The following is a 26,994-nucleotide window of genomic DNA, read 5'->3' as shown; positions in this document are numbered from 1 at the left end:
ATCTCTAAACCCTTTGACCCCACAGTTCTTTCCCAGGATATCTCCCTCGCCCTGGCTACTCTCCTTCCTTCTCCACCTTGACCCATCGTCAAACCAGTTCAATATTATACTGGACTCGTATCTCTAATCCTTTAACCCCTTTTCCTATCAAAGCTCTTGCCCTGCCAAACCCCAACCAATAACTCTCACCCTATGCTGGCTTTAACCCTATAGAACAAAGTTGGAGAAGATTATAAATCTGTGCTCACTGGGTCTAATACATATATTTGGTAAATAACTTCACCTGGGCCCTCCGCATTACTCGACAATTCTACTGGACTTCTCTCATCAACTCACTCTTCTTCTTTTTTTTTTTTTTTAGTTTTGCAAGGAAAATGGGGTTAAGTGACTTGCCCATGGCCACACAGCTAGGTAACTATTAAGTGTCTGAGACCGGATTTGAACCCAGGTACTCCTGACTCCAAGGCTGGTGCTTTATCCACTACGCCACCTAGCCACCCTCTATCAACTCACTCTTCTGACCTCCACAGCATCTCTTTCAAACCTTCTTATCTATCCTCATACTTGTCCTCACACTTCCCCAGGCTCCCCCTGCCCTCTCAGTTGAAAATTTGCTTCATATTTTACAGGAAAAATTGAAGCCATTTGCCATAAGCTCTCTCTTCCCTCCCCTTCCACACAAACTACCACTCAGATTCCTTCTGTCACTCTCTTCTCCTTCACCCCAGATTCATATGAGGAAGTGGCCTTATTCCTGATCAAGGGAAATATCAACAAGTGATATTTTTCCATTCTATTCCTTTCCTTCTTCTCCAGTAGTCTGCCTACCATTCCCATTCTCTCACTGGTCATCAGTCTCTCCCAGTCTACCAGATGCTTCTTTATTGTCTCCCCCATCCTCAAAAACCACACACTTGATCTGTCCATCCCTGCTAGCTATTGTCCCATATCTTTCCTCCATTTTGTGTCTACAGACCTTGAAAAGGCTTTTTATAGTAAGTGCTTCCACTTTGTTTTTTCTCACTCTCTTCTTAACTCTGTAGACTGTTTTCCAACTTAAACATTCAATTAGAAAGTGCTCTCTGAAGTTATCAATGATGTCTAATGGCCTTTTCTCTCATATAATTAATTTGTTGTTAGCATTTTCTTTTTTAAATTGTGAGTTCCAGATTCTCTCTCTCTCCTTCCCACCTCTTCCCCAACTACTGAGAAGGCAAACAATGTCAATTGTACATGTGAAATCATGTAAAACATATTTCCATATTAGTCATACCAGCAAAAAAAAAAAAGGAAATTATACTTCACTTTGCATTCAGAGTTCATCACTCTCTCTGGAAGTAGACAGCATTTTTTCATCACAAATTTTCTTAAACTGTCTTGGATCACTGTATTGGTCAGAGTAGCCAAGTCTTTCAGAGTTCATCATCATTGCTACATTGCATTTACTCTGCACAATTTCTTCTGGTTCTGCTCAATTCACTTTGCTTTAGTTCATATAGGTCTTGCCATGTTTTTCACTTCTTACATTACTCCACCACAACCACAAACATGTTCCTAACCTGAGGACCAATTCTCAATAGTCAATCCTTTGCCATTACAAGGTCTTTTTCCTTTGTTTTAATCTCTTTGGGATAGAGATCTAATACTGATATTGTTGAATCAAAGGGTAAGGATTTGTTATTTCTGATACGTATGAGGTGTCACTTAGAGTTGCTTTCATTTGCCTTTCTTTACTTAACAATGACTTAGAGCATTTTTCCTATATGACTATAGACAGCTTTGATTTCTTGCTCTGAAAACTTTGTGTTTATATCTTTTGACAATTTATTGATTAGGGAATGGCTCTTATTTTTATAAATTTGACTCCTTACATATTGGAGAAATGAGGCCCTTATCAGAGAAATCTGCTGTAAATTTTTTCTTAAGATGACTTCATTATCCCTTTTTTTAGTTGTTTTTTTTTGCAAGGCAAATGGGATTAAGTGGCTTGCCCAAGGTCACATAGCTAGGTAATTATTAAGTGTCTGATTTGAACTGAGGTCCTCCTGACTTCAGGGCCAGTGCTTTATCCACTGTACCACCTAGCTGCCCTGACTTCATTATCTCTGCTGGTTCTTGTCCTATCTATCTGACTGGTCCTCCAACTCCTTGGCTGATTCTTCATTCAGTTGGAGCCTTCAGACAGTGGTTATTTCCCAGGGTTTTGTCGGGCCCACTTCTCTTCTCCTTCTATACTACTTCACTTGGGGATCTCAATCAATTCCCATGAATTCAAGGATCATCTCTATGCCAATGATTCTCAGATCTACTTAATGAGATTTAACCACCCAGCTAAATTATAGCTAATTCTACAGTTCTCCAACGGCATGTAGGCCATCTGGAACTACAAAGGTCCCATAAACATCTTAAACAAAATGTGACTAAAGAGATGAGCAGAACCAGAAAAACACTGTCCACCCTAACAGCAACATGGGGGTGATGATCCACCTTGATGGACTTGCTCATGGCATCAGTGCAACAAGCAGGCACCATTTGGGGCTGTCTGCGATGCAGAATACCATCTGTATCCAGAGAAAGAACTGTGGAGTTTGAACAAAGACCAAGGACTATTAACTTTAATTTAGGGAAAAAAACTAATCTCTTATTATCTGATCTTGCTATCTCTTATACTTTATGCTCCCTCCTTAAGGATATGATTTCTCTCTCATCACATTCAATTTGGATCAATATATATATATATACCATGGAAACAATGGAAAGGCTGACAGATTGCTTTCTGGGGGGGGGGGACAAGTGTAGGGGAAAATTGTAAGACTCAAAATAAATAAAATCTTTAATAAAAAAGGACTTAATTTGAATTATTATGTTTTCCCTCAAATCCCTCCTTCCTAGCTTTCCTTTTACTGTTGGGGGCACCCCCGTCTTTCCAGCTCCCCAGGTTTTCAACGGAAGAATCCCCCGGATGCCGCAGCCCCCCCCCACAGCCCGGCTCCCTTCTCAGCAGCCCCGGACCACATCCCCCTCCCCCCGGGGCTCGGCTGCGTTAGCTGCGGGGCGGGGGGCTCCGGGCGCTGCCCCCCAGTCTGTCCCCTGCCCCGGGCCCGCGCCCAGCACGCGCCTCGCTCAGCTCCAGGGCCGGTGCCCGCAAGGCTGGAGACCCCCCGGGGCCGGCGGGCAGGACCAGCCTGGCAGCTCGATGCCCCCGGCCCGCGGCTCCCACCGGCGGGGCCCGGACCCCGGGCCCCAAGCCCCCTCCGGGCTGAGCCGCGGGGCTGCACACTCCCTGCCCGCCCCCGACGCCGCCCCCCGCCTCGCTGAGCCCCTGGGCCCCCCCATGCAGACCTCGGCCCGAGCCGGCCCCGGGCGCACCTCCGCCGCAGCCTCCCGGAGCACGCCGGACTGACAGCCCAATGGCGGCCCCGCGCCACGGCGCCTGCGCGGAGAGCGGCGGCCGCGCACAGCGGCGGGGGCGGGGCCGGGGGCGCGGCGGGGGCGGGGCCGGGCGGGGCGGGGAGCGGGAGGGGGAGGGGCCGGGGCGTGGGGCGGGCGGGGCCGGGGCGGGGCGAGGAGCGGGAGGGGCCGGGGCGCGGAGCGGCCCGAACTAAGAGAACGCCGAGCACAAGATGCGCCGACCCCAGGCGAGAGGAGAGGAGCGGACTGGGAGGCCAGCGAGGCCAGGGAGAGCTGGAGGCCAGGGAGGGCTGGAGGCCAGGGAGGCCAGGGAGGCCAGGGAGGGCCAGGGAGGGCTGGAGGCCAGGGAGGGCTGGGAGAGCTGGAGGCCAGCGAGGCCAGGGAGAGCTGGAGGCCAGGGAGGCCAGGGAGGCCAGGGAGGGCTGGGAGAGCTGGAGGCCAGGGAGGGCTGGGAGGCCAGGGAGGCCAGGGAGGCCAGGGAGGCCAGGGAGGCCAGGGAGGGCTGGGAGGCCAGGGAGGGCTGGGAGGGCTGGAGGCCAGGGAGGCCAGGGAGGGCTGGGAGGCCAGGGAGGGCTGGGAGGCCAGGGAGGGCTGGGAGGGCTGGAGGCCAGGGAGGCCAGGGAGGCCAGGGAGGCCAGGGAGGGCTGGGAGGCCTGGGAGGGCTGGAGGCCAGGGAGGGCTGGGAGGCCAGGGAGGCCAGGGAGAGCTGGAGGCCAGGGAGGCCAGGGAGGGCTGGGAGGCCAGGGAGGCCTGGGAGGGCCTGGGAGGCCAGGGAGAGCTGGAGGCCAGGGAGGGCTGGGAGGCCAGGGAGGCCTGGGAGGCCAGGGAGGGCCTGGGAGGGCTGGGAGGGCTGGGAGTGCTGGGAGGCCAGGGAGGCCAGGGAGAGCTGGAGGCCAAGGAGGCCAGGGAGGCCTGGGAGGGCTGGGAGGCCTGGGAGGGCTGGGAGGCCAGGGAGGGCTGGGAGGCCAGGGAGGGCTGGGAGGGCTGGGAGGCCAGGGAGGCCTGGGAGGGCTGGAGGCCAGGGAGGCCAGGGAGGCCTGGGAGGGCTGGGAGGCCAGGGAGGCCTGGGAGGGCTGGAGGCCAGGGAGGCCAGGGAGGCCAGGGAGGCCTGGGAGGGCTGGAAGCCAGGGAGGGCCGGGAGGCCTGGGAGGGCTGGTTGAGCTGGTTGAGCTGCTCGAGCTGCTCCCTGGAGCCCTGGGCCAAGCACTCCAGAGCAGCCACCCAGAGTCCACTGCAGAGACAAGGAGCTCACTACCTCTGGAGCAGGCGAGCTGGCCAGGCCTGCCCTCCCAGCCGTGCTTCCCAAGGGAAGCAGCTCCCAGCCTCCCCGGCAGGGGCTCAGCTGTCATCTTCCCGCCTGCCTCCTCTCCAGCCCAGACTGCAAGCACACCCCCCACCCAGACCTGCAGCTACAGGAGTCACTGGGTTCCAGTGCAGCATCTCCAGATAGGAAGCAGCCCACCCCCAGGGAGCCCCTGGGAGGAGGTAGGCTGGCTCAGCCCCTGAGAAGGAGGAAAAGGAAGGGAGAGGAGGGGAAATAGGAAGAGGGGAAAAGCTGAGGGAAGGGGAGGAAGAAGAGGGAGGAGGAAGAGGGGAAAGGAGGAAGATGTGGAAGAAGGAATAAGAGGAAGGAACAGGAGGAGGAAGGGGAGGAGGTGGAAGAAGGAGTAAGAGAAAGGAATAGGAGGGGAGGAGGAGGAAGGAAAAATAGGAGGAGGTGGAAGGAATAAGAGGAAGGAATAGAAGAAGGGGAAGCGGAGGAATGAGGGAAGGGGAGGGGGGAGTGAGAGGAAGGACTAGGAGGAAGGTAGGAAGAAAGTGGAGAAAGAAGAGAGGGAAGAAGAGAAGGGGCAGGAGGGGAGAAGGAAAAAGAAAAGGGAAGTAGAGGGAGAAGGAGGAGAAGAAGGTAGGAGTAAGAGGAAGAAATGGGAGGAAGGGGAGGAAGAAGAGAAGGTGGAAGAAGGGGGGAGAGGAGAATGAAGAAGAAAAGGAGGGGGGGATTTTTTCACACCCCAGGTTGTTCCTTGTCCTCCAGCCTCCCTGAACACTCACTCTATGCCAGTCACTGAAGAGTATCCTCTTTACTCCATCAGCCTGTACCCCTGGCTTCCAGAGCAGCCAGAGTTCCCTTTGCACAGATCATATAGCAAGTCACAGTCCATCTAAGCAACACAGCAAGTATAAGTTGTTTGTTACTGTTTGATACACTGGGAAGACACTCGGTGACAGCCAGGATACTGCCCGATGTAAGTAGTTTGTGACCCGTCTCTGCAAGCTTACAGAAGTGCCAGATAAGTTTACCAACAACTGACCAATTTGTCCACCAGGTAGCAACACATTGGCGCCTACAGTCAAGTGGACCTTTGTGTGTCCAGCCACTCTGGCCTGGGTCTCCCCACGTGCTTCAGACCTCCCACTGCCCACCAGAGGGCTCCCTAAATGTTCATCTACGTCTCACCTAGCTGAGGTTTCTTAGGAGCTGGCAGTTCAGCCCTCTCCATCCCTGCTCCCTGTTCTAACAGGCCTGTACAGAGTCTTGGTCTCATTTGTCCAGCCCTTCTTATCCACTCCACCTGCAAAGTCTCCATATTCTGTCCCAACACAGAGCCTCTTTGCTGCTCCCAGATTGGATAATCAGACAAATGGCCATCTGGAAATGTGTGCCTCATTGTGTCTCTACAATCCATCACCTCTCTGTAAAGACTGTGTTGGAGAAAAGCTGACTTTACCATCCATCTTCTGGAGTTGGTCAGAGTTCTGAAGTCTTTCAAAGTCGTTTTTCTTTCCAGCATTGTTATTGCATCACTTTTTCTGGTTCTACTCATTTTCCTCAGGCTCCATAAGACAGGTCCTTCAAAGTTTGTCTGAAACTATCTCCTTCAATATTTCTCATAGCAAAATAGTATCCTATCACATTCTATTATTATATATATATATATGTATATATATATATATATATGCCATAACTCCTTCATCCATTCCCTAATTGATGGGCATCTGTTTCTAGTTCTTTGCCACCACAAAAAAAGAACCATTCTTTGTACCTGTTGATCTTTTTTCTTTTTTGATTTCTCTAGAGAGTAGATATGGTGGTGCTTTTTCTCCTTTTTGTACGTAGCCAACCAGGAACTTTGTTAGAGTCAAATGTAATGGCTCTGCAATCCCTAATGAAAAGAACAGTTTCTTATATTTATATGGAAAGATCACTTTTAGTTCTCAAATTTCTTAAGGAAGTCTAACTGACCTGAATCATTCCCTAATCTTTCTAAAAACTCATTTTCCCTCCATCCCTTCTCACTCTATTGTTAGGCGATACAATTCAAAATCTTCTATTATCCTCTTCCATAAGATTTTCCAAAGGAGTTTATATTCTAATTGGTTTTATTATCTTTATATTTCAGATTTTCTCCTCTCCAAATTTATTTTTAGTACCCACTTTTTTAAAAATTATTTTTATTTTCACCCATTTACCTATAAGAACAATTTTTAACATTTGTTTTTAAAACTGAGTTTCAAATTCACTCCCTTCCTGCCTTCTCACCCACTCATCCTCTTTGTGAAAAAAAGCAATTTGATATGGGTTATAAATGTGTTATGCAAAACATTTCCACAATAGTACTGTGAAAGAAAACATGGACCTCCTCCCCCAAAAAAAGAAAACTCAAGAAAAATAAAGTTTTAATAAATAAAGTTTTGAAATAAAGTTTCAATCCATATTCTGAAAGCTATCAATTTTTGCTCTGGGGATAGATAGCATTCTTCATCATAAGTTCTTTAGAGTTGTCTTGGAACATGGTATTGCTGAGAATAGCTAAATTGTTCACAGCTGATCGTCTTACAATATTGCTGTTACATTGTAAGTAATTTTATTCTGCATCAACTCACGTAAGTCTTCCCAGGACTTTTTCTGAGACTATCTTGCTCATCATTTATAATAGTGCAATAGCATCCCATCATAATCATACATGCCAATTTGTGCAGTCATTCCTCAATTGATGAACATCCCCTCAATTTCCAACCCCCTTGTACCAGAAAAGAGCTGCCACAAATATCCCCGTACATATGGGTCCTTTTCCTCTTTGTCTTTCATCTCTTGGGATAGACATAGAGTGACTCTGCTAGGTCAAAGGGTTTTTTTTTTTTAGTCTTTACCCCATGTGAGGTTTTCTTGGTGAAGATAGGGTTTTTTTTTTTTTGTTTGTTTGTTTGTTTGTTTGTTTTTACTGTTTATCCCATATGGGGTTTTCTTGGTAAAGATCCTGGAGTAGTTTGTCATTTGCTTCTCCGATTGATTTTACAGATAAAGAAACGAAGGCAAAGAGTGTTAAGTACCTTGTCCAGGGTCACATAGCTAGTAAGTGTCAGACCATATTTGAACTCAGGTCCTTCTGACTTCAGGGCCAATGCTCCATCCACTGTGCCACCCAGTTGCCCCCCTCTTGATGGGTAAGATCAAATGTTTGCTTACTCAGTCTCTCAAATCATTGAGCTTCATCATGGAGACTGATTTACATAAATCAATTAAACTTCCTCAGGAAGTCAACTTCTCTTCCTTTATTCCCTTCTGATTTTTCAATGTCAATATGCTTATTCAAACAGGTTGGGTAGGAGCAATTTTGGAGCACACTATATTTCTCATTTTTATTCTTCAAGATTAGGGTTTTTTTGTGTGTTTTTTTTTAGGGTTTTTTTTTTTTGCAAGGCAAATGGGGTTGAGTGGTTTGCCCAAGGCCACACAGCTAGGTAATGATTAAGTGTCTGAGACCGGATTTGAACCCAGGTACTCCTGACTCCAAGGCTGGTGCTTTATCCACTACCTCACCTAGCCGCCCCCAAGATTAGTTTTAATGGGCAGCTAGGTGGTGCATTGGATAGAGCACTGGCCCTGGAGTCAGGAGTACCTGAGTTCAAATCCAGTCTCAGACACATAATCATTACCTAGCTGTGTGGCCTTGGGCAAGCCACTTAACCCCATTGCCTAGCAAAACCTAAAAGAAAAAAGAAATTGTTCATGATATAAATATTCAGTCTTCCATTTTCCCACAAGTCCTTGGACTGTAATTTTTGATCATGAGTCATGTGTGGTGTGAAAATAAGATTTTACTTCACATTTCTGACATTCTTAATAATGAAATTGGTAGTGACTAGCGAGCCTCCCTCCCAAGCACCCTTGAGTGGTTGTTGTAGCTTATTGGCTCTCTCTAGTGGCAGAGGACGAGGACTTGAGCAAAGGAAGATTAACAATAATAATAATAATAATAATAATGTACAGAAGAAAACAGAAGGGGAAAGAGGGGGCCCGGCTCAGTTTATGTCTCAGTACCAGGAGACTGGACTTAAGCCCAGTATGATAGTGATCTCTATGATGCCTCACTGCCTATGAAATAATAAAAATGAAGTTTGGGAATTTTCTCCAAGATGCTATAACTTTGTTTTATTTTCAGGAAACCAGAGTGCCAAGGATCCTCTAGAGGGTCCCCAACTGTTTCCATACCTGACCAGCCCTACAGGCTGAGCCTGACCTCTGTCCCAGGCCTCTGCCAACATAAATATGAAACTTATTAGCTTTTCCAAACAATTAATGAAATGGCTCTGTAATGACTTACATGATTATTACACATTCCTTATTCCCCCCCAGGGTACTGAGAAAGGGGTTTTGCCTACTGGGGACCCCTAGGGAAGTCAGAAAGTTCCTTGACTGTGGGCCCCACCCCATCACCCCAGTACATCCCCTGCTGCCCTTACCACCTGTTGCTGGAGGACTAGTCAGTGGAAAAGGATTCATTGCTGTCAGTCTGTTGGATCAAGGATTTATAAAAAGAGAGAGGAAAAAGCCCAATTTGTCAACCAAATGTCAATCCACAAATATTGGTGTTTTGTTAGTTTTATTCCCATAGCCTACTGGACTCATCACTAGCTTTAACAGTTTCTTGGTATTTGTTTAGTATTTCCAAGAAAAATGCAGGGGAAAACCCTTCATTAATTGGGTGTGGAATAATCTTCCGTATGGTGGTTTCCCCTGCTGTCATCAGCATGGCAGAGCTGTCCTAAATGGAGCAACCTCATGAACTTGGTGACTTTTCCCAGTTGTGAATTTGGAACATGTGTCAGCTGGGCTGGAAGTCATGGTGTGAGTCAACCTCTGAGTCAAACCAGATCTTGGCGATCATCTCATCCATCCGGCGGCCGTAAACAAGCTCTTACTGGTTAGGGGTCCAAAAAGAGGCAAAACCATGGAGCCTGCCCGCAAGGAGCTCACATTCACTAATATGGTGGTCAGCATGTGGTCCAAAGTCATATTGTTTAGAGGTTGCTTGACTCAAAACCCAGAACCTCCCCCCCGCATCTACTTCTTGTATGTTTACTGTGGATCTTCCTAGACAAAGCTTCTGAATAAAGTCATCTGGAACTGTTAAGTGGTGGTCACCCCTTATAGCAGTATTATGTAAATAAATGTATTTCATGCTTTTGGTGACTGTTTATAAAATCTTTTTTCACGTGGGATCTTGTGTGTCTCATGTGACATCTGACACACTACAATGGACTGCCTTGAGCTTACGTGATGGAGCATGTCACCGTATTCATTATCCAGCAAATATGCATACTCTCCAAGCTATTGAGCAGGTGTCACCCTTCTCATGTCACCAGTGAAGTGATCACCTTTTCTGTTGCACGAGTGGGATACCAAAGTGCCATAGAATCCCCTCTGGCTGGGCTGTTAGGTGTTGTTAGAGGGGCCAAAGCACCAAATCTATAGTCAGGAAGTCTAGAGTTCGGATCCAACCCAGGCACTTATCAGTTATATGACCCCAGACAAGTCACTTAACACTGTTTGCCTCAGTTTCCTCATCTATAAAATGAGCTGGAAAATGGTCAATTTCTCTTTTATCTTTGCCAAGAAAACCCCAAATAAGGTTACAAAGAGTCAGACAGAACAACAAATCTCCTTGGACCACAAGAGGATGCTCAGCCTACAACTACAAGGTTTACTGCCCCAAATCTGTGGCCCACAGCTTCAAGCATGGTAACAAAATTCAGAATTTAACCAGGGGATAAGGAAAATTGCTAAAAATATCAAAAGTATTAAGTATTAGGGGGTGGCTAGGTGGTGCAGTAGATAGAGCACCGGCCTGGGAGTCAGGAGTACCTGAGTTCAAACCTGGCCTCAGACACTTTAATGACCTAGATGTGTGGCCTTGGGCAAGTCACTTAACCCCATTGCCTTGCAAAAAAAAAGAATGTGAAGTATTCAGCTCCACTAGAGGCACAACCCTACATCAGGAATCTTGTTTCTAAGTCACAACCTTCCATGGTCATGGAATTCAGATATTCAATATACTATGACCACAGTTTAATGAACATGGAACAACTGAATAGAAAAAGGTTAACACTCCCAGGAGGAGATATCTTCCTTCAGTCCATCCCATCTCCTCAAAGGCAAAGGTCATAGGGGTCATAGCTTTAGAGCTGAAAGGGGACCCTGAAAAGTGTCTAATCCAATCTTTATTTTACAAATGTGGAAACTGAGACCTAGCCAGGTGACCTGGTAATAATGAATCAAGTGTTTTAAATTCAAATCTAGTCACTTTCATTTTGAGCTCACTTTTCTCCAAGAACTGAGATATAAGGGAGTGTTTCCTCCAGCTGGAGGTTTTTATACTTCTAATCCAGCTAATTCTTCTGGGCAAACTTTTTGGTAAAAATTACTTGGTGTTAATTGGCCAAACTGATATCAAGGGTGCTAATTAGTGGTATCAGTGATATTGAGGAAGCATGAGCTGGTACTGGTTAGAGGACATTGAAGGGAAAACTGATAACTGATGTCGGAAGAAATACACCCAATGGTGGTTGAAGCCAATAGTATTAACAGGATACCCCACTGCCTCACAGGGGTACCCCAGGGGCTACCCAACCCTCACCCTAACCTGTAGTGTTGGGAATGAATCCAATAGCCCCATAAGTGGACAATCCCATAAGGCAAAATCCTTAAGTTGGAGTCAGTGAGCCTATTTTGTTTCTTTAACATCAGATGTATTTTGTTATGCTTGGTCTCCGTTGTGATTATCCATATAGTAGATGTACCACTTAAAAACATGGCCAAGGCTTCTCCAGTACCTCCTCAAGGCATCTTCAAGGAATGGGCTTTGGCAGGGAGGGTGACAATGGTCACAACTATCTGTCAGAGGAGAAAACTGAATCCCAGGTCCCAGGGGCACGGAGAACAAGAATGGACCCTGAGCTCAGGTAGCATCAGTCCCCAGACCCCAACCCTGCCCACTCCCACCAGACTGCCTCAGGAAGGCACCAGCTCCTAATGCCCTGGGTTGGGGAATTCGAAGCCCTCAAAGGCCCTTGAGACTAGGCAGATCAGAGGTTGGCTTGAGCCCTGCCTCCCTCAGGACTCCAAGAAAGCACAGTTGACTCAAGAAATGGGTGAAGTGGTTTATTGGGGTGGGAGCTGCCTGCCAGCCCCCTGGAGGCAGCTCAACCTCAGAAGAACATGGAGGGAGGACACCAGCCCCCCTCCCTCAACTGAGGCACAGTAGAGAAGGCACTCGCTGCTATCCTGAGGCTCTCTGTTGTCTAGAGTCCAGTGCCAACCTGCCTGGGGACACTGCCAGGCCGGGGAGCTCACTCCTCCCATGGGCTCATGTCGGTGTCAATAGCGACACAGTTGTAGGCGGCATACCTCAGCTTCTCCTCACACACCTTGGCACTGTGTGGGGAGGGGAGGGGAAAGAGAAAAGGACAATATCAGTGTCTGGGGGCTGGGGGAAAAGAGGCCGGGATTCTGGGGAGACCCAAATAGCTTGCTTCCCATTCTTGAACCCCACCAATAAGCATGGTAGGAGGGACAGACTCAACACTCTCACAGGACCTTGGGGTCCCTCTGGCCCAGCCCAGCCCCTCTCTGTCCAGTCCCTTCTAGGAATGCCCTCCAGCATCTCTGGTCAGTCAGCATCCTACTTGGGAACCTTCAATGATGGGGAGCTCATTACCTACTGAGGCAATCTGTTCCACTTTGAGTCAGCTGATGATTACAGTCATTTTTTCCTGCTGTCTAGCCTCAATGAGCTAAGCAGAAACAGGCTGATCCCTCCCCAAAAGCCAAGTGAAGAGGTGACCACTCACCTGACATAATTGGGCAGGAAGAGAGTGCTAGAACAGGTAGAAGACTCGGGCAGAGCATCAGTTGTTTCTGAGCTGAGGGACAGGAAGTCAAGAGGTCAGGAGCCAGGGCCCCCCCAGAACCCTGAGCCACCCACAGTCCACAGACCCTCCACTAGGATGGGGAAGTTACCATTCAGATAAGGGCAGGCAACCAGTGAAAGGGGGAGCCCCCTTCCCTGTCTCCCCTCTTATCTGTGGGTGCTGCCCCCATACTTACTATGACAACCCTAGAATCCCAAGAGCATTGGGCACAAGGGAAAGTCAAGAGTTGGAGAGGACCCTGAAGCCACCAAGCCCAACACCCATCTTCTCAGAAGAGGAGGTGAGGGCCCAGAGAGGGGTCCCTAGGCAGAGCCAGCTCTCCAATTCCAATGAGGGATGAGTCTCCCCTACATCACATTGATTTCTCATCAAGACCCACCTCCAATCCCCACCCCAACCCTGCGCATCCCACTTACCCCAGTTTGTCTGGATAGATGTAGATTCGGGCGGGCAAGCGACTTCGACCAGTGACAAAGCGCAGAAAGCGGCTCCGGTCCTCTGAGGAACAAGGCCAAGTCAGACATCACCTGAAGTCTTCCAGGGATAAGGAACTCCCTCCCCCTCCAGGAGCCCCACTCCATCTGTCCAACCAGACAGGCCGGCCCCACATCTACTCACCATTGGTGAAGTTGTTGAGAGCCTCCCAGAAATATTGCACACGGGTGTCTGAGGGCTCAAAGTCCTCAAACCGGGCTATGGTGGAGCCAGGAGAGACACAGGAAGAGATAAAAGACAGGGAGATGAGAGAAAAAAAGAAAGCATGTGAGCTGTAGCCCTGCAAGTGGAGGATTCTCAGCAAAAAGCATCCCTAGGGATCAGCAGGGTTCCCAACTCCAGCCCCAAGCCAGAGGGGAGGGAAGGAGCTGAGGCTCCAGCCCAGAGTCCCCTCTCCAGTCCTGCCCAGGGACATCCAAGGCCACAACTCACTCAGCTTCCGAAGGGCATCCACTGTAACTTCGGGGTCCCCGCACACCTTCTTCTCCAATTCCTGCCAGGTCAGCAGGTCTAACACAGCTTGGGGCACCACCTTCAACAGTCCTGCCTGCATGGCAGCCACCTAGGTAGCAGACCCAGTTCAGCTCCAGAAGATGGGGGAGCTCTACATTGCCCTCCCTCACCCATTCCCAGTGCGGACAGAAGAGCCAGGTGGAAAGCTCAGCTCTTCCCCAAGTACTGTGTGACCCTGGGGAAGTCACTGCCGCTGACAGAGGAAGTAGATGATCACTACCTGTCCAATTCTCTCTCATACACACCCCCCAGCCCCCACCTGCTCCTTGCTCTCCTCCAGCCTGGCTTTCTGCACCAGCTGGATGAAGCGTCCACGGTCCTCATAGCGCACAGCCATGGACGTCCCACCAGGCAAAAGCTCAACCATGCGCTGATCGCTGAGCACTGTGGTGTAGGTCAGCTCCTGCCCAAACTTGAAGTCGAAGGTCTCCTTGTCCATCACCTCCATCACCTCCAGGAGCTTCACCTGGCCCCCAGAAGAGAGAATGGCAACTGTGAGATGGTGGTGAGAGGGGCTCAGGGAGCTCACCACTCATGTGTCTAATGGCAGCCGGACCCACAGCCTCCGACAGTCACTCACCAGCACAGAGTCCACAGCGGAAAAGTCTTTGCTCCAGCTGACCTCCTCCCCTGAGAGCTGCTTCCACACAAAGCCAGGCAGAGCCAGTACCTACCAGGGCAAAAGACTGAGGACCCCGGGCCCTGCTCTACAGGGGTCTCAACAGAAACCAAGTGACTTGCCCAGGTCACAAAGAATGAAGGTTAGAGACAAGATTTGAACCCAGGGCCCGTGGTCCCAAAGTCAGTAGTACACTTCCTACTGTACAACACTGCCCCATGAGGTGATGAGTAAGGTTCCTTCCAACTCACCCTCTGTAGCTCAGCCGGGTCCAGTCCTCCCTCCCTCCAGTGACCCTGGCCAAAAACACTGTCCCTCAGAATCACCCACTCACCAAGAACTCCTTGCCCCTCAGCGCAGCGCCCATCAGCTGCCCGATCCACTCATACTTGGCAAACTCTCGGCAGGACGGGTTGGGGACGTACATGTCCCGGGCCTCACCAGTTCCGTTGCCCTATCGGCAGACATGAGGGATCAGGCTCGAGGGCCTGTGGGGATGAGGGACGGCTGCCCCTGGAGCCTCTCCGCGAGCTCTCCCAGCAGCTGTTGGGTGGGCTCTCTCAGGCCACCATGCTCCCCTCTCTGCCTCTGACTTTTCCTTCATGTTCCCTAGGCCAAGATCCTACTCACCTGGTTGGCTGTGCGCACAAAGAAAGGCAAGGGGACAGGAGTATCAGCTGAACTGGGGCACAGCTCCTCAGACATGTCAGCCAGGCTGTCCCGGAAACCACCCCCTGCAGTAACAGAGCCCCCCCAAAAGGAAATAATACACTTACACGTGCTGAAACCTGCCAAGACCAGACAACCACCAGGGGGTCTGTCCTGGGAGAAGCCCCAGGGTCACAGGGCAAATTTCTCCTTTATGGTGCTGCTTAAGGAAAGGGGCTTAGGTCTGCCTGGCCTCAGAAGGCAGGGCCAGCACAATGTGGGCCTGCTTGGGGTGGAGCTTGGGGAGGAGCTGGAAAGGGTCAAACCCAAACCTTTCTACTGTCCCAAAGATAGGTAGTAAACTCCCCATCCCTCCTTGCAGGCTCAAGCACAGGGAGCAGGCTATAAGCTGGGGATGTTTGGGGTGGGGGGGCTGTATCTGATGCCCATAGGTCTCCCTACCCAATCTCACCTTGGTCGATGATGCCTTCAGCAATGAATTTGCACTCCCACCATTGGTCATAGCGAAGGGGCCACCTGCCAGGAAAGGAAGGGTCATGAGGGCACGGCCACCCAGGGCCAGATGTCCACCTGCAGCCCTGGCAGATCCTGCCCTGTGGTGGAGGAGGGAAGAAAGAAATGGAGGGCACCATCAATTAAATTCCAAGAGCATGTATCAAGCACCAGCTGTATGCTGAGACACCCCTGGTGGAGGATAAGACACCCCCCCTCAGCTCAGATGTCCATGAACAACAGGGTACAAGGGTAGGGGGGGAAGTTCAAGGCAGGGAATTGTGGGGAGGGGCTTTCTGAAGGAATCAGCTTTGCTACAGATCAATCTGTTTGGGGGGGGGGTGCGGGGCAGAAGAACAAGTCAAACCCAGGAAATGCCCCACAGGGCTCTGACCCAACAGACACCCTGGGGGCAGAGCCTAGAAACACCTCATGCCCCCTCCACTACCTGGGTGAGTTTGGGCAAGCCCCTCCCTCTGTGTCTCAGTTCCCTCTTCTGTTAGATGAGGGGGCTGGCCCACCAGGTACAGAGCCAAGTTCAAAGTCAGATGACCAACGTGGCTGCTCTGGGTGGACAAGGGGCAGTTCAGATGGAAAGCTCCCTTTCTGAGGGAAAGACTGGGACAGGCGTCCAGTGTCCAGAGGGGATAACCAGGCAGCAAGGCTCTACTTGTGGATGTTTGACCTTGCCAAGAGAAGGTGAGCGAAGGGCAGAACTGTGGAGGAGCCAAGAGCAAAGGGGAGAAAAGCCAATTCAGGATCGATGGTGTAGGGAGACACGTGGGCTACTTTGGGAGGGAGGGAGCTCCCCATCCTTGGAGGTAACCAAGCACAGGCTGGAAGCTCCCTGGCTGGGTCCCTCAGCGAGTCGGGTCTGGGCTGGGCTGGGCCTCAGAGGCGCTGGGGTTACCTCATTCCTTCACCACTCCTGCTCATGTCTGAGAGTCCCAGGGACCCTGAGGCCAGCCCCCAGGAACCCTCTCACGCTATGACCATGAGGAGTCCAGCACTCTATCCATCCTTGTATCCCTGGCTCTCTCCTCCAAAGGGAGATCAGCAGACAGCAGGTGCCTAATAAATGCTTGCTTTGTCTATTGCATGGCTGGATGGGCAAACAAGCGGCATGAACAAATGCCCCCAGAAGGTCGGCAGCATGTCATTTGAGGGACACCAGAGAGTTCCAGGGCAAGGAGGGGCAGGAGCATCCCAAGCCAGGACGCACCTGTAGTCCAGGGGCTTCTCGTATTTGTCAGACGGCTTGAGGCCCTCATACACCTGGGGGAGGAGGGAAGGAAACGTGAACCCCAGCCCCATCTTCCGCTCCCTCCCCACCTATTGGCCAGTTGCCTTCCCTCCAGGGGCAGAAGCAGCCCACCTGGCTGAAGACGGCATTCTTGCAAGTGGGGTCCCGGGTCGGGCAGTCGCGGTGCTCCATGGCCAACCGGCGGTTGATGTAGAGGCGGGGCATGACGCTGGGTTTGCTGCTCTCTGAGTCCCGCAGACACTGTGACACCAGGGCTGGGCGCCGACGAGACAGCAGCAGGAACTGCTTGACTTGCTGTGGAGGATGGGGGGAGCATGAGACCCCCCCAGGGAACTCCCTAACATGTGGGGGATGGGGGAGGCACAGGACCCCTTCTCTCTGTGCCTCAGTTTCCTCCTTTATAAAATGACAGCTGAATGAGATCCCCCAGGTCCCTTCCTGACTTCAGTTCTTCCAGTCTCAATCCCTAGTTTGTCCCCCACTCACTGCCCAGCTCTATCCCTGACCCAGAAGAGGCAGCTGGGTGATACACAGGGGGAGAGCACCAGGCCTGGAGGCTGGAAGACCCGAGTTCAAATCCAATCTCAGACATGCTAGCTCTGCAATCCTGGACAAGCTGCTTCACGTCTCTCTACCTCAGTTTCTACATCTGTAAAATGGGAATAATAAGAGCACCCAACTCCTAGAATTACTGTGAGGATCAAGAGAACATCTGTAAAAGTACAAGGTGGAAGAAGAAGAGGTAAGGAGCTCCCTTTCCCTGGAGGTGTCCCAGCACCTGCCACAGAAGGGCTGATTTTCTGGAACCAGCCTCTGGGGTTAGCTCTTCCAGCTGTGGGCTCTGCCTCCCCTCCAGGCCGGGGCTCTCACCTTGATGTAACCGAAGGTGCCCAGGCTGTAGTCCCAGGCAGGGACGAGGTGGTGCAGGACGCTGTCCAGGACCTTGATAAACCTGGGGAGGGGGTGGCAGAGATGCAGGCTGCAGGAGGGGCCCAGCCTGGCCAGGGAGCTGCTTGAACTGCTGCTGGCCCCCAGATGAGGTGGGGGGGGGTTACCCAGGGGGCCCAGGGAGGAGGGCAGGGGAACCCTGTGGGAGACCCTCTCCCACCGGCTGACTCTGCTGGCCCCCCGATGAGGCCTTGGTACCTCTGCAGCAGCACAGCCCGACGATACAGGACTTCAGGCGCTGTGCCCTCCAGGCGTGGGTAGCGGACCAGGCTGGCGGGCTGGAACATATCAGCACTCAGTCCCAGGTCTCGCTGTCTAGAGGATTTGATCTTGACGCCTCGAAGGCGGACATCTATCCCGTCATCTGCCAGGGAGGGGGCGTGTGAGTCAGACCCCAAAGCTCCCCCCCACCCCCCCACTTCCTCACTCAGGGACCCTCGCTGGCTCCCATCTCTGTTGGTTCTCTCCACTTTTTTAATTTAAATTTTACTTTTGTTTTCAGTTTCACATTCTCTCTGACTCACTGAGAAGGCAAAAGCCATGACCCAGATACAGACATGCAAAATATAATGCCCATCACCCACTGCCCAGTCTCTCCGTTGATCTCCCCACTAGCCCCACCCCCAGCGCAGGCCCTCTTCACGTCACCCCCTAGACTACTTCAGCACTTGTCTCGAATCAACCCCATTCTAGGTCGATGCCTAAAGGGCAGGACTGACCGTGGCCCCCCCACTCAAACTTCAGTGGCTCCCTATCCCTGCCAGATAAACATTTAAAATCCTCTTTGCTTTAAAGCCTCCATACTTGGGTCCAGCCTTCTCTCCCCTAGAGCTCCCCAAGCCTGAGATGCAGGGATGCCAGCCTCCTCCCTGAGCCTCACATACATTCCACCTCTCAGTTCCAACCCCTGGCTGGCATCCATGCTGGGCGCCTCACCCCGGCATCCTTTGCGCCTCAGCTCAAACTGCCAGCCCCCGAGCCACTGGGGCACCCCTCTATCTACTCTGTGTCTATCTTTGGGGGGATGGTCACCCCCACTAGACTGTATGCTCCCTGAGGGTAGGGCCAGTTTCTGCTTTTCTTGACATCACCAGGCTCAGGCACAGTAGGCAGAAAACAGCTGAGCTGAGCCCCCTCCTGGCTGAGGCCGCCCAGGCCCACTCTGGGTGTCTCCTCTTTCCCATCTACTTGTGGGGTAGGGAAGTGTTCATGGAGGGCCTAGCTGGAGGCAGCCTGTGAGGCTTGTCCAACCTGGAGGCTGAAAGATGCTCTTCTTCAGCCGGAACCTAAAGTCAAATGTCTCTCAAGCTCGGCTCCCCATGCCCAGGGCCCTGGCCACATCCCCTCCCACTGGCCCCTGACTCCATGGTGCCCACCCCTCCCCCTTGCAGGTTCTCCCTGGACTGGCCCCAGGCTCCACCCTCCCCTGCCCATGGCCCCCAAATCCAAGCCAAATTCAAGCCCCTGAGGAGGCCCCAAGGGGGGTTTCTGGCCTGTTCCTCCACCCCATTCTGTCCTGTGGCTGCCCCAGCCTACCGGAACCAGTCCTCTGCCCTTGAGAGAGCTTAGGGCCCTTCTCCTGACTTAGGGGACCCTCACTGACCTCCCCTGCCCAGGCTTTCCCAGCTAAGTCAGCGTGTAAGCTCCAACTTGAGGTCCCCTCCTACATTTCACAGAGAAGATGGGCATGAGGGCAAACTAAAGACAGCCAGAGATGGAAACGGGGCTTCTAGAGACCAGGCCCCCCCTCCCACCAGTCACTTGTCACCTCGGCACTCCACTATGCGGATCTCAACGATGGGAAGGTGGATGGTCATGTCCTCCAGGACACAGACGTCCCCAATCAGGGTCCTGGGACACAGAGGGGGAGGAGGGAGACCCTCCAGTCAGTGGTCTCTCCCCATTAAGGGCCACACTGCCACACCCCAACACTGCATGTACCCCCACTGACCCAGGCCCACCACTCACTCGTCAATGTTCACGTCGCTCAGCTTCTTCAGGTTGTCACCCTCGCCTCCGTACACGACCACTCGCTTGGGCATGAAATTATCATCCGTCGTATCCACTGTGAGCAGCAGCTTCCTAGCAGGAGATCGGGAGGTGTGAAAGGGGCTTCCCAAGGAGCCCGCCCCGAACTGGCCGGGTGCCCTCCTTTAGGAGGCAGCTCCGGGATAGTGGCCCCTGGAGCCAGGAGGGGTCAGGGGTCCTGGGGGCGGGAGGGAGAAGGGCCTCTACTCACTTGATGATGGTGCCCTTCTTCATGGTGAGGCGAACCCAGTGCTGGCACTGGGACCCATCACTCTCCCAGTAGGTATCTGCATTACTGTCTGTCAGACAGGAGACGTTGAATTCCTCCTGAGAAGAAGGGATGGATGAGGGTACCAGGCCACAGCCCAGGACGAGGGCCTGGAGGGAGGGGCCTTGGGTTCTGATCCTGGGTCCTCCCTGTGTGAGTGTGACCTTGGCAGGGACCCTTCTCCTCCTAAGGCCTGTGAAGGAGGTGGGTGGGCTAGATGACCCCTGAGGTCCTGCCTCATTCTAGAGCTCCTGGGATGGGCCTGGGGAGTAAGAAGCTGTGAGTTCAAATCCTAACTATGTTCTTCACCAGGAGGGAGGCATTGTGAGAGAGTGTTTGTGTGTGTGTGTTGCATGCACTCATAGAGAAGGTCAAAGACCCCAGAGTTAGAGGGCCCTCTGAGACATCTCTAGATCCTCTGGAATTCACACCAGGGGTGCCCAACCTTTAAGCTCTTCTACTCAGCAAAGCCCAACTAGAACCCTTCAAAATCATTCAGGAACAACAACAAATAATGGAAAACCATGCAACCCACGTCAAATGAACATGACAAACCCATGCCCCTGAGGGAGCCCTGCAGGCCTCACATGTGGACAGGTTGGACATACCTGCTTCAGAAGGTCCCCAAACAGAGGTCATGCTTGAAGCCCTCCAGGAATGGGGAGCTCATTACCCCATTTCCATCCTGGAAGACTTCTCAGTTTGGAGACACTGCCCTGGCAGGCAGCCTGCTTCCCCACCCCCAGCTCCATCCTGGGTCTGCATTCTACAAAGTGACTGGAAGTGATTCCAGAGAAGGGACAACAGCCCTTTGGCCCAGGGCACCTGATAGAAAGGAAGGCCCTATGGTCTCTGGGATATATGAAGCAGCCCACTTTAAGTGGCAAAGAGCCAGCTGCCAAGTGGGAGCCCCTGGCAGGGAAAGGGATGAGCCAACTGGGGGTCAACTGGGGTCACGTACTGTCACTGCTCCATAGGAAGTGATGCCCATGCCCGCATGGCAGTGAGTGTACAAAGGGGCCTCCTTCCTTTACAGGAGGGTTGGGGACCACAAAAGTAGATGTTCCCAGATCTGTTGCCCCAACTGTTCTAAAGTGGTCAAGAAGGCCCACTAGGGTCCCTGGAGCAATTGGACATCACTGAGGCTTATCCCACCTGGAACATGAGACCATAACCCGAGGTTATGTAGACGGGAAGCAGCTGGGGCCTCTGTCCTCGATCTCAAGGGTGACTTAGTCCTGCAGCCTCGGGGCCATCTCGGTCTGCGGAGGCCCATACACCCAGGCTCTGCTCGGGGACACCCTCAGCGCATGCCGGCCCGCCTGGGGTGAAGGCCAGGAGCTCCCCGCAGGCAGGCCCAGGGTGAGCAGCCCACGGCAGTGTGGGACGGTGGGGGCCCAGAGGACTCACCGTGTAGGAAGACACATCGATACTCTCCACGTACTGCTTCACGCTGCCCAGATTCTCATCCTCCTTGCCCACGTGATCGTACAAGAAGTGGACCAGGTCCTCGTCACACTCGTAGGTCCACGTTGGTGGTACGTACCTGCCCGTCCCATCCCCGCCTCGGATCAGGCCAGGGATGGGAATGTGGGGGCCATGCCCACGTCCCCTGCACCTTGGAGCCTCCCTCCTGGGAGGCCCAGACCTCCCTCCCTTCCAGGAAAGCTTAAAAACTGTTTTATGTGGAGAGAGTAAATTTCAAGCCGGGGACCCTCCGTGAAGGCCTTTCAGAGTAGATGAATCTAACCAAGAGTGGAGAAGGGGGCTTCCTCCCTCCCCAGAAGCATGTGGGTCAAAGACCCCCTCCCCGCCACGTACAGCAGCCTCTCCACGGCCTCGGTGTCTTCTTCGGTGGCCTGGGGCTGGGCCCCCAGGCGGAGGGAGTAGTTCAGGTCCACCACTTGCTCCCACCTGCGGGCACAAGGGAGGGCAGTCTGAAAGTCGGGCACCGGCCGGTCCCCCTTCAGCTCCGGGGGCTTCCCGGGCCGAGGAGGAGGGAAGACAGAAGCCCCGGGGCCTTCAGCACCCGCCCCCCAAGCAGGTCCCCCCGGGTCCCTGGGGGGGGGGGATGGTCCTGAGCTCAGCTTCAGACCCCAGGGTGGGCGCCTCGGGGCCCCCGCAAAGCGCAGGCGGCACCTGCGGCCGCTCTCCGGGGCAGGTGGGGGGGGAGGGGGATGGCCCAGGTGACCCTCGCCCCCCAGGCGCTAGGTCCGGCGGGCAGCCGACCTGACCACGGGCCTGTAGTCCACCCCGAACAGCTGCTGCTGCCGCTGCAGGCGGTCGGTGGAGGCCACGGGCACCAGGCGGTCCCCGCCCTCGGCGTTCTTGCAGGCCAGGAGCCAGCCCTCCGGCAGGTCGCAGCTGCACCGGTGCGCTGCCAGCTGCTCCTGGGGGCACAGGGGGCACGGGGGGCTCAGAGCGGGGCCCCGCCCTCCCGGCCTGGAGCCGGAAGCGGCGGGCGGGGCCGCGGAGCCCGGGGTCAAGGTCCCCCCCCCCCCGCCCCGCCCCGCCCCCTCACCCCCGTGAGCTTGACCCAGAGCCCGTGGCCGTTGCACAGCTCCTCGCCCGTGGCGCGCACGCAGCCCCCGCGCGGCACCTCGATGCTGCCCAGGCTGCCCCTGCCCGCGCGCCGGGCGGCCCCGGGGGGCGGGGGCTCGGGCGCCGCCCAGACCGGCAGCAGGCAGCGCGGGGGCCCGGGCCCGCCGGGGTCCTTGCACAGCTTGTAGCGGACCTCGCGGGGCACGAAGGCCAGCGGCCGCGGCAGGGGCCGGGCGGCGCGGAGGCGGCGGGCGCCGTCCTGCAGGAAGCGCACCCGGCCCAGCAGCGCGTGCGGAGCCTCGGCCGAGCCCCCCGCCATGGCGCCGCCGCCGCGCGCCCGGCCCGCCCCGCCGCGGCCCCCGCCCCCGCCGTGCCCCGCGCGCCCGGCCCGCCCCGCCGCGGCCCCGCCCCCCGCCGCAGCAGCGCCCCGCCGTGACCCCGCCCCCACCGCCGCAGCGCCCCGCCCCGCGCGCCCGGCCCGCCCCGCCGCGGCCCCGCCCCCGCCGTGCCCCGCGCGCCCGGCCCGCCCCGCCGCGGCCCCGCCCCCCGCCGCAGCAGCGCCCCGCCGTGACCCCGCCCCCACCGCCGCAGCGCCCCGCCCCGCGCGCCCGGCCCGCCCCGCCGCGGCCCCGCCCCCGCCGTGCCCCGCGCGCCCGGCCCGCCCCGCCGCGGCCCCGCCCCCACCGCCGCCGCAGCGCCCCGCCCCGCGCGCCCGGCCCGCCCCGCCGTGGCCCCGCCCCCACCGCCGCAGCGCCCCGCCCCGCGCGCCCGGCCCGCCCCGCCGCGGCCCCGCCCCCGCCGTGCCCCCCGCGCGCCCCGCCCCGCCGCGGCCCCGCCCCCCCCCGCCGCCGCCGCAGCGCCCCGCCCCCCCGCCGTATGGGCCCGAGTCCTCGCGCGGCCCTCCGGGGCCGCCTCTGCCGTACAGCCCCGCCGCCCGGCCCTGCAAGTCGCTCCGGAACACCCCGCCCCCCACGTCTCTCCTTTTTTCGTATTTAACGGCATTTTCCTGTATTTCTGATGTGGAGCGCCAGCTTCAAAGGTGACTTGTGCGCAACTGCGAGTCCCGCCCCCCTCCCCATGACAATCTTTTTTTTTAGTTTTTTTTTAGTTTTTTTTTTTGCAAGGCAATGGGGTTAAGCGACTTGCCCAAGGCCACACAGCTAGGTCATGATTAAGTGTCTGAGGTCAAATTTGAACTCAGGCCCTCCTGACCCCAGGGCCGGGGCTCCATCCACTGCACCACCTAGCCGCCCCTTTTTAATTTTTTGGGGGTCTTCTATGTTGCTCCCCAGGAGAATCTAATCTAAGGGATTCTCAGCTTCACTATTTCCATCTTAGTCACCTTGTGAGAGAAGACTCAGAACTAAAGGGGGGAAATGGGAAAGAAAAACCACAAATCCCAAACAGTGCAACCAGCGGCGCTGGGCCGCCTTCGGGCCCAGGGCTCCTTAGGCCTTGGGGGATCGTCTCTGGTCACTGCGGAGGACCGAGTCCAGCGTCCCCAGTGCTCCTGTGACTGCACCCCTCCCCACCTTCCCTTCCCCCCATCCTACCTCCCACCCTCTGGGGTCCCCCTTCAGGCGGACGCCAGCCCTGCCTCCCCACTCTCAGCCTCCTGAAACCCCATCAGCTGCCCTGTGGTCACCCCAAACCTCCCCGCGCTCCCTGTTACTCTCCAGTACAACAGAGAGGTCCTCTATCAAAAGCCTCTGACGTTTCATCCGACTCCAGCCGGCCATCCTCCGTCCCTCTCTGTTCTTCTCCACTCCTTCCAGCCCATCCTTCCATTCCTCAGTCCTTTGCCCTGACGTTGTCCCTGCCCTGACTTTAAGCATTTATTAACTGCCTGCTGTACTCTGGGCATTGCACTAGGGGTACCAAGAAAGCCAAAGGTCGTAATAACTGCCCTCAAGGAGCTTATTTTGAGTTCCTCGCCCCTGAATTCCTCGCCCCCTTGACTTCCTCAGCGCCTACTCACTGCCTCTGAACGGGGCTGGCAGGAGTCACACAGCCCTGACACCGCGTGCTGTCACATGCGGCTTCCGCTGGGCCCTCGCTGCAGCACAGCAGTCCTTCTAGTCCACCCGATTTAATGTTCAGTCCCACTCCCCATGCACACTGTTGGAACTTTCCCTTCTTTCCTCAGTTTCTCCCTCCTCCACATCTAAAGCCCTGCCTCCTCCTTTACTGAGAAAATAGAAGCCATACACCAAGAGTCCCCATTTCTCCCCTTGCCTTCATCCCCAAACCTCCCGTCATCACTTCCCACTCTCCCCCAACAAAGAAGTGACTCTCCCTCCTCCTTGTCTACCCACCTACCAACCTCTCCACGGATACCCTTGACTCCATGGCTTCCCATCTTCCCAAATGTGTCCTCTTTGTCACCCCCAAGCTGCCACCAACCCTCGACGTCTCAGATTTTTTGGGGGGTAGGATGTGTGTACACATGTTCTTCCTATATCTTTTGTTTATTGATACTAAGTGGTTCAGCAGAACTGGGGTGCTAGTCACAGGTCCCCAACAAATCATGAGGACTACAACTGGGGGGAAGGGGACTTGAGCGGATGACTCAGGAGAAAAGACTTAAACCCCTCAGGTTTCCCCAGAACACTGGGGGACAAATGTGGCCCACCCTTCTCTAACTTAGGGAAACGATGCATATGGTATCATTAAAGACATCAGCATCACCCTTCTCTAGACCCTCCATCTCTTTCTCAAGCAAGTGCCTCAGAAAATACATCAAGAATGAGTTTTCTAGGGCAGCTAAGTGGTGCAGTGGAGCAGCAGCTCTGGAATCAGGAGAACCTGAGTTCAAATGCAGCCTCAGACAATAATGGCCTAGCTATGTGACCTTGGGCAAGTCACTCTTAACCGCATTGCCTTAAAATGAAATTTTTTTTTTTTAAACAATGAGGTTACCACTTCCTCTTCCCTCACTGGTGCCTCCACCTTTTGCAATCTGGCTTGCACTCAAATGCTTCCTCAGAAGTGACAGATCCTTCATTGTTAAATCTGATTCTCTTTGCTCAGTCCTGATCTTTCTTGACCTCCATGTTGCATTTGACACCCGTATTCTTTGTTTCCAGGGCCCACCTCCCTCCTGAGTCTCCTCTTCCCAGCAGGTTACTACCTAGGTTACAGTGGACAGGTGTCCCCTATGACCCCACCCTGAGTCGGCTTCTCTTCTGCCTTTCTATCGTCTCCTTGGGAAGTTCATCAGCTTTCTTGATTTTGAATATCATCTATATAAATGACTTGTAGGTCTATAGATTAGACCCTAAACTCTCTTCTGAGCACCACCTGTTTTCTGAATGTCTCAAATTCGATGTCCTAGAGCCATCATGAATTCAACTTGTCCAAAATTGAACTCTATCTTTTCTCCTAAATCCTCTTTCCCTATTATTATGGAGCACGCCTTTGTGGACAGTGAGGGAATGGGACAAAGCTAAATCTACCAGAGATGACTTCGGGCAGGATGCTTGAGCAGGTCTGGTGGAGAAAGGGGAGAAAATGAAGGAGAGACGTTAACTTTTTGGAGCAGAGTAATCACTGGGATTCAAAATCTGTCACTGTCTCTGGTCCCATTCTTCCAACCCCCACTCACCTGGTAGATGAGGATCCCCAAAAGTGGCCTCTATGTGTCACCCTTAGGGTTCTAGGGGTAAACCTTAGACCTTGGAGAATGGTTTTTCTATAGCTCATGAGCCCCCACCAGTGGGGTTCCTCTAATAAGTTATCACTTGAAAGCAATTAGCCAGATTTCCTTATAGAAATATGGATTACTCTGGTGATATAGTAAGAAAATATTACCCACTCTCCCTCAAATACACACAGAATCCCGAGGGAGGCAGGGATCAAGCTGAGAGAGCAGATATGATTCCTCTCAAAAGCTTGGTCAGAGTTGCTTCCACCTCTTCCACCACCACAGAGCTGGCCTGAATTCTAGATGAGCCCCACAGGGTGTGACTGAGTCTATTCCTCAAGCAGGATGGCCACAGGAAAAGCCCAGGCCTTTGTGGCACGGGCCACATCTGCAAGGGCAAAACCTCCCCAACTGGAGGTTATTGTGTGAAGGAAAGTTTGCAGAGGGCCCTTGGGTGCAGTGGATAGAGCCCCAGTCCTCCAATCAGGAAGACCTGTGTTCAAATCCAGCCTCAGACACTGCCTAGCTCTGAGGACCCTGGGAAAATCACCCTGCCTCAGTTTTCTCACCTGTAAAATGGGCTGGAGGAGAAAATGGCAAAGTCCACTCGGTATCTTTGCCAAGAAAACCCCACGTGGGGCTGCTATCAGTGACTCAGAATTATAAATACTTAGTCCAGAATGATTGAAGCGGCCTTTATTGACTCTTCTTTGCAAGGAAGAACCTTCTCTGCTGGAGAGGGCCGGTCTTGTGCCTCCCCTGCTGCCAGTCAGCGGCGGGTTACAATGTGCTTGTTCTCGGTGACCTCCCCTCCCGGTCACTGTCCCAGCGCTCAGGGAGTGACCAGTGGCAGGAGTGAACTTGGCCGAGCAGATGGCAGACAAGGACGA

General features: G+C 53.8%; 2 protein-coding genes and 1 long non-coding RNA gene across 5 annotated transcripts in view; 1 reads left to right on the top strand and 2 right to left on the bottom strand.

Annotated features, from left to right (window-relative positions):
* EIF2B3 (eukaryotic translation initiation factor 2B subunit gamma) overlaps nt 1–3,430 on the bottom strand; it is an 86,848-nt gene extending 83,418 nt beyond the window's left edge. Inside the window, exon 1 of one of the 2 annotated variants that reach the window (XM_074221580.1) lies at nt 3,370–3,430. The gene's annotated coding sequence lies outside the window, so the exon portion shown is untranslated. Of the gene's footprint in view, nt 1–3,342 lie in introns of both variants that reach the window. The other variant, XM_074221579.1, reaches the window with a different exon arrangement.
* A 1,103-nt stretch (nt 3,431–4,533) lies between these two features.
* On the top strand, nt 4,534–6,318 carry LOC141510962 (uncharacterized). 2 transcript variants are annotated; one of them, XR_012475213.1, is made up of 3 exons: nt 4,534–4,896; nt 5,505–5,657; nt 5,739–6,318. It is a non-coding gene; the product is annotated as an uncharacterized LOC141510962 (long non-coding RNA). The 2 variants fall into 2 exon arrangements; XR_012475212.1 differs by having other exon boundaries at nt 5,447–5,657.
* A 5,515-nt stretch (nt 6,319–11,833) lies between these two features.
* On the bottom strand, nt 11,834–22,783 carry HECTD3 (HECT domain E3 ubiquitin protein ligase 3). Its single transcript, XM_074221578.1, has 21 exons — nt 22,442–22,783; nt 22,150–22,310; nt 21,742–21,834; nt 21,331–21,466; nt 19,864–19,979; nt 19,593–19,706; nt 19,393–19,475; nt 17,823–17,988; nt 17,547–17,628; nt 16,788–16,970; nt 16,635–16,687; nt 15,372–15,436; nt 14,882–14,985; nt 14,586–14,705; nt 14,213–14,302; nt 13,892–14,098; nt 13,552–13,681; nt 13,243–13,317; nt 13,041–13,122; nt 12,544–12,615; nt 11,834–12,127 (listed from the first exon to the last, which is right to left on the bottom strand). Exons 1-21 carry the CDS (start codon nt 22,778–22,780, stop codon nt 12,043–12,045), a joined length of 2,556 nt encoding a protein of 851 aa, XP_074077679.1. The 5' UTR covers nt 22,781–22,783; the 3' UTR covers nt 11,834–12,042.
* Nucleotides 22,784–26,994: the final 4,211 nt, after the last annotated feature.

Source organism: Macrotis lagotis, chromosome 2, assembly GCF_037893015.1.
Source record: "Macrotis lagotis isolate mMagLag1 chromosome 2, bilby.v1.9.chrom.fasta, whole genome shotgun sequence".
In the NCBI taxonomy this organism is placed as follows: Eukaryota; Metazoa; Chordata; class Mammalia; order Peramelemorphia; family Peramelidae; genus Macrotis; species Macrotis lagotis.
This window is presented reverse-complemented; position numbering and strand designations above follow the sequence as displayed.

Coding starts and splice junctions, on each gene's coding strand:
- HECTD3 (XM_074221578.1), bottom strand. CDS start 22,780: ATGGCGGGGGGCTCGGCCGAGGCTCCGCACGCGCTGCTGGGCCGGGTG. Junction 17,629..17,822: donor CGGGCTGTGCTGCTGCAGAG/GTACCAAGGCCT, acceptor CCCCCTCCCCAG/GTTTATCAAGGTCCTGGACA. Junction 14,706..14,881: donor TTGTGCGCACAGCCAACCAG/GTGAGTAGGATC, acceptor GTCTGCCGATAG/GGCAACGGAACTGGTGAGGC.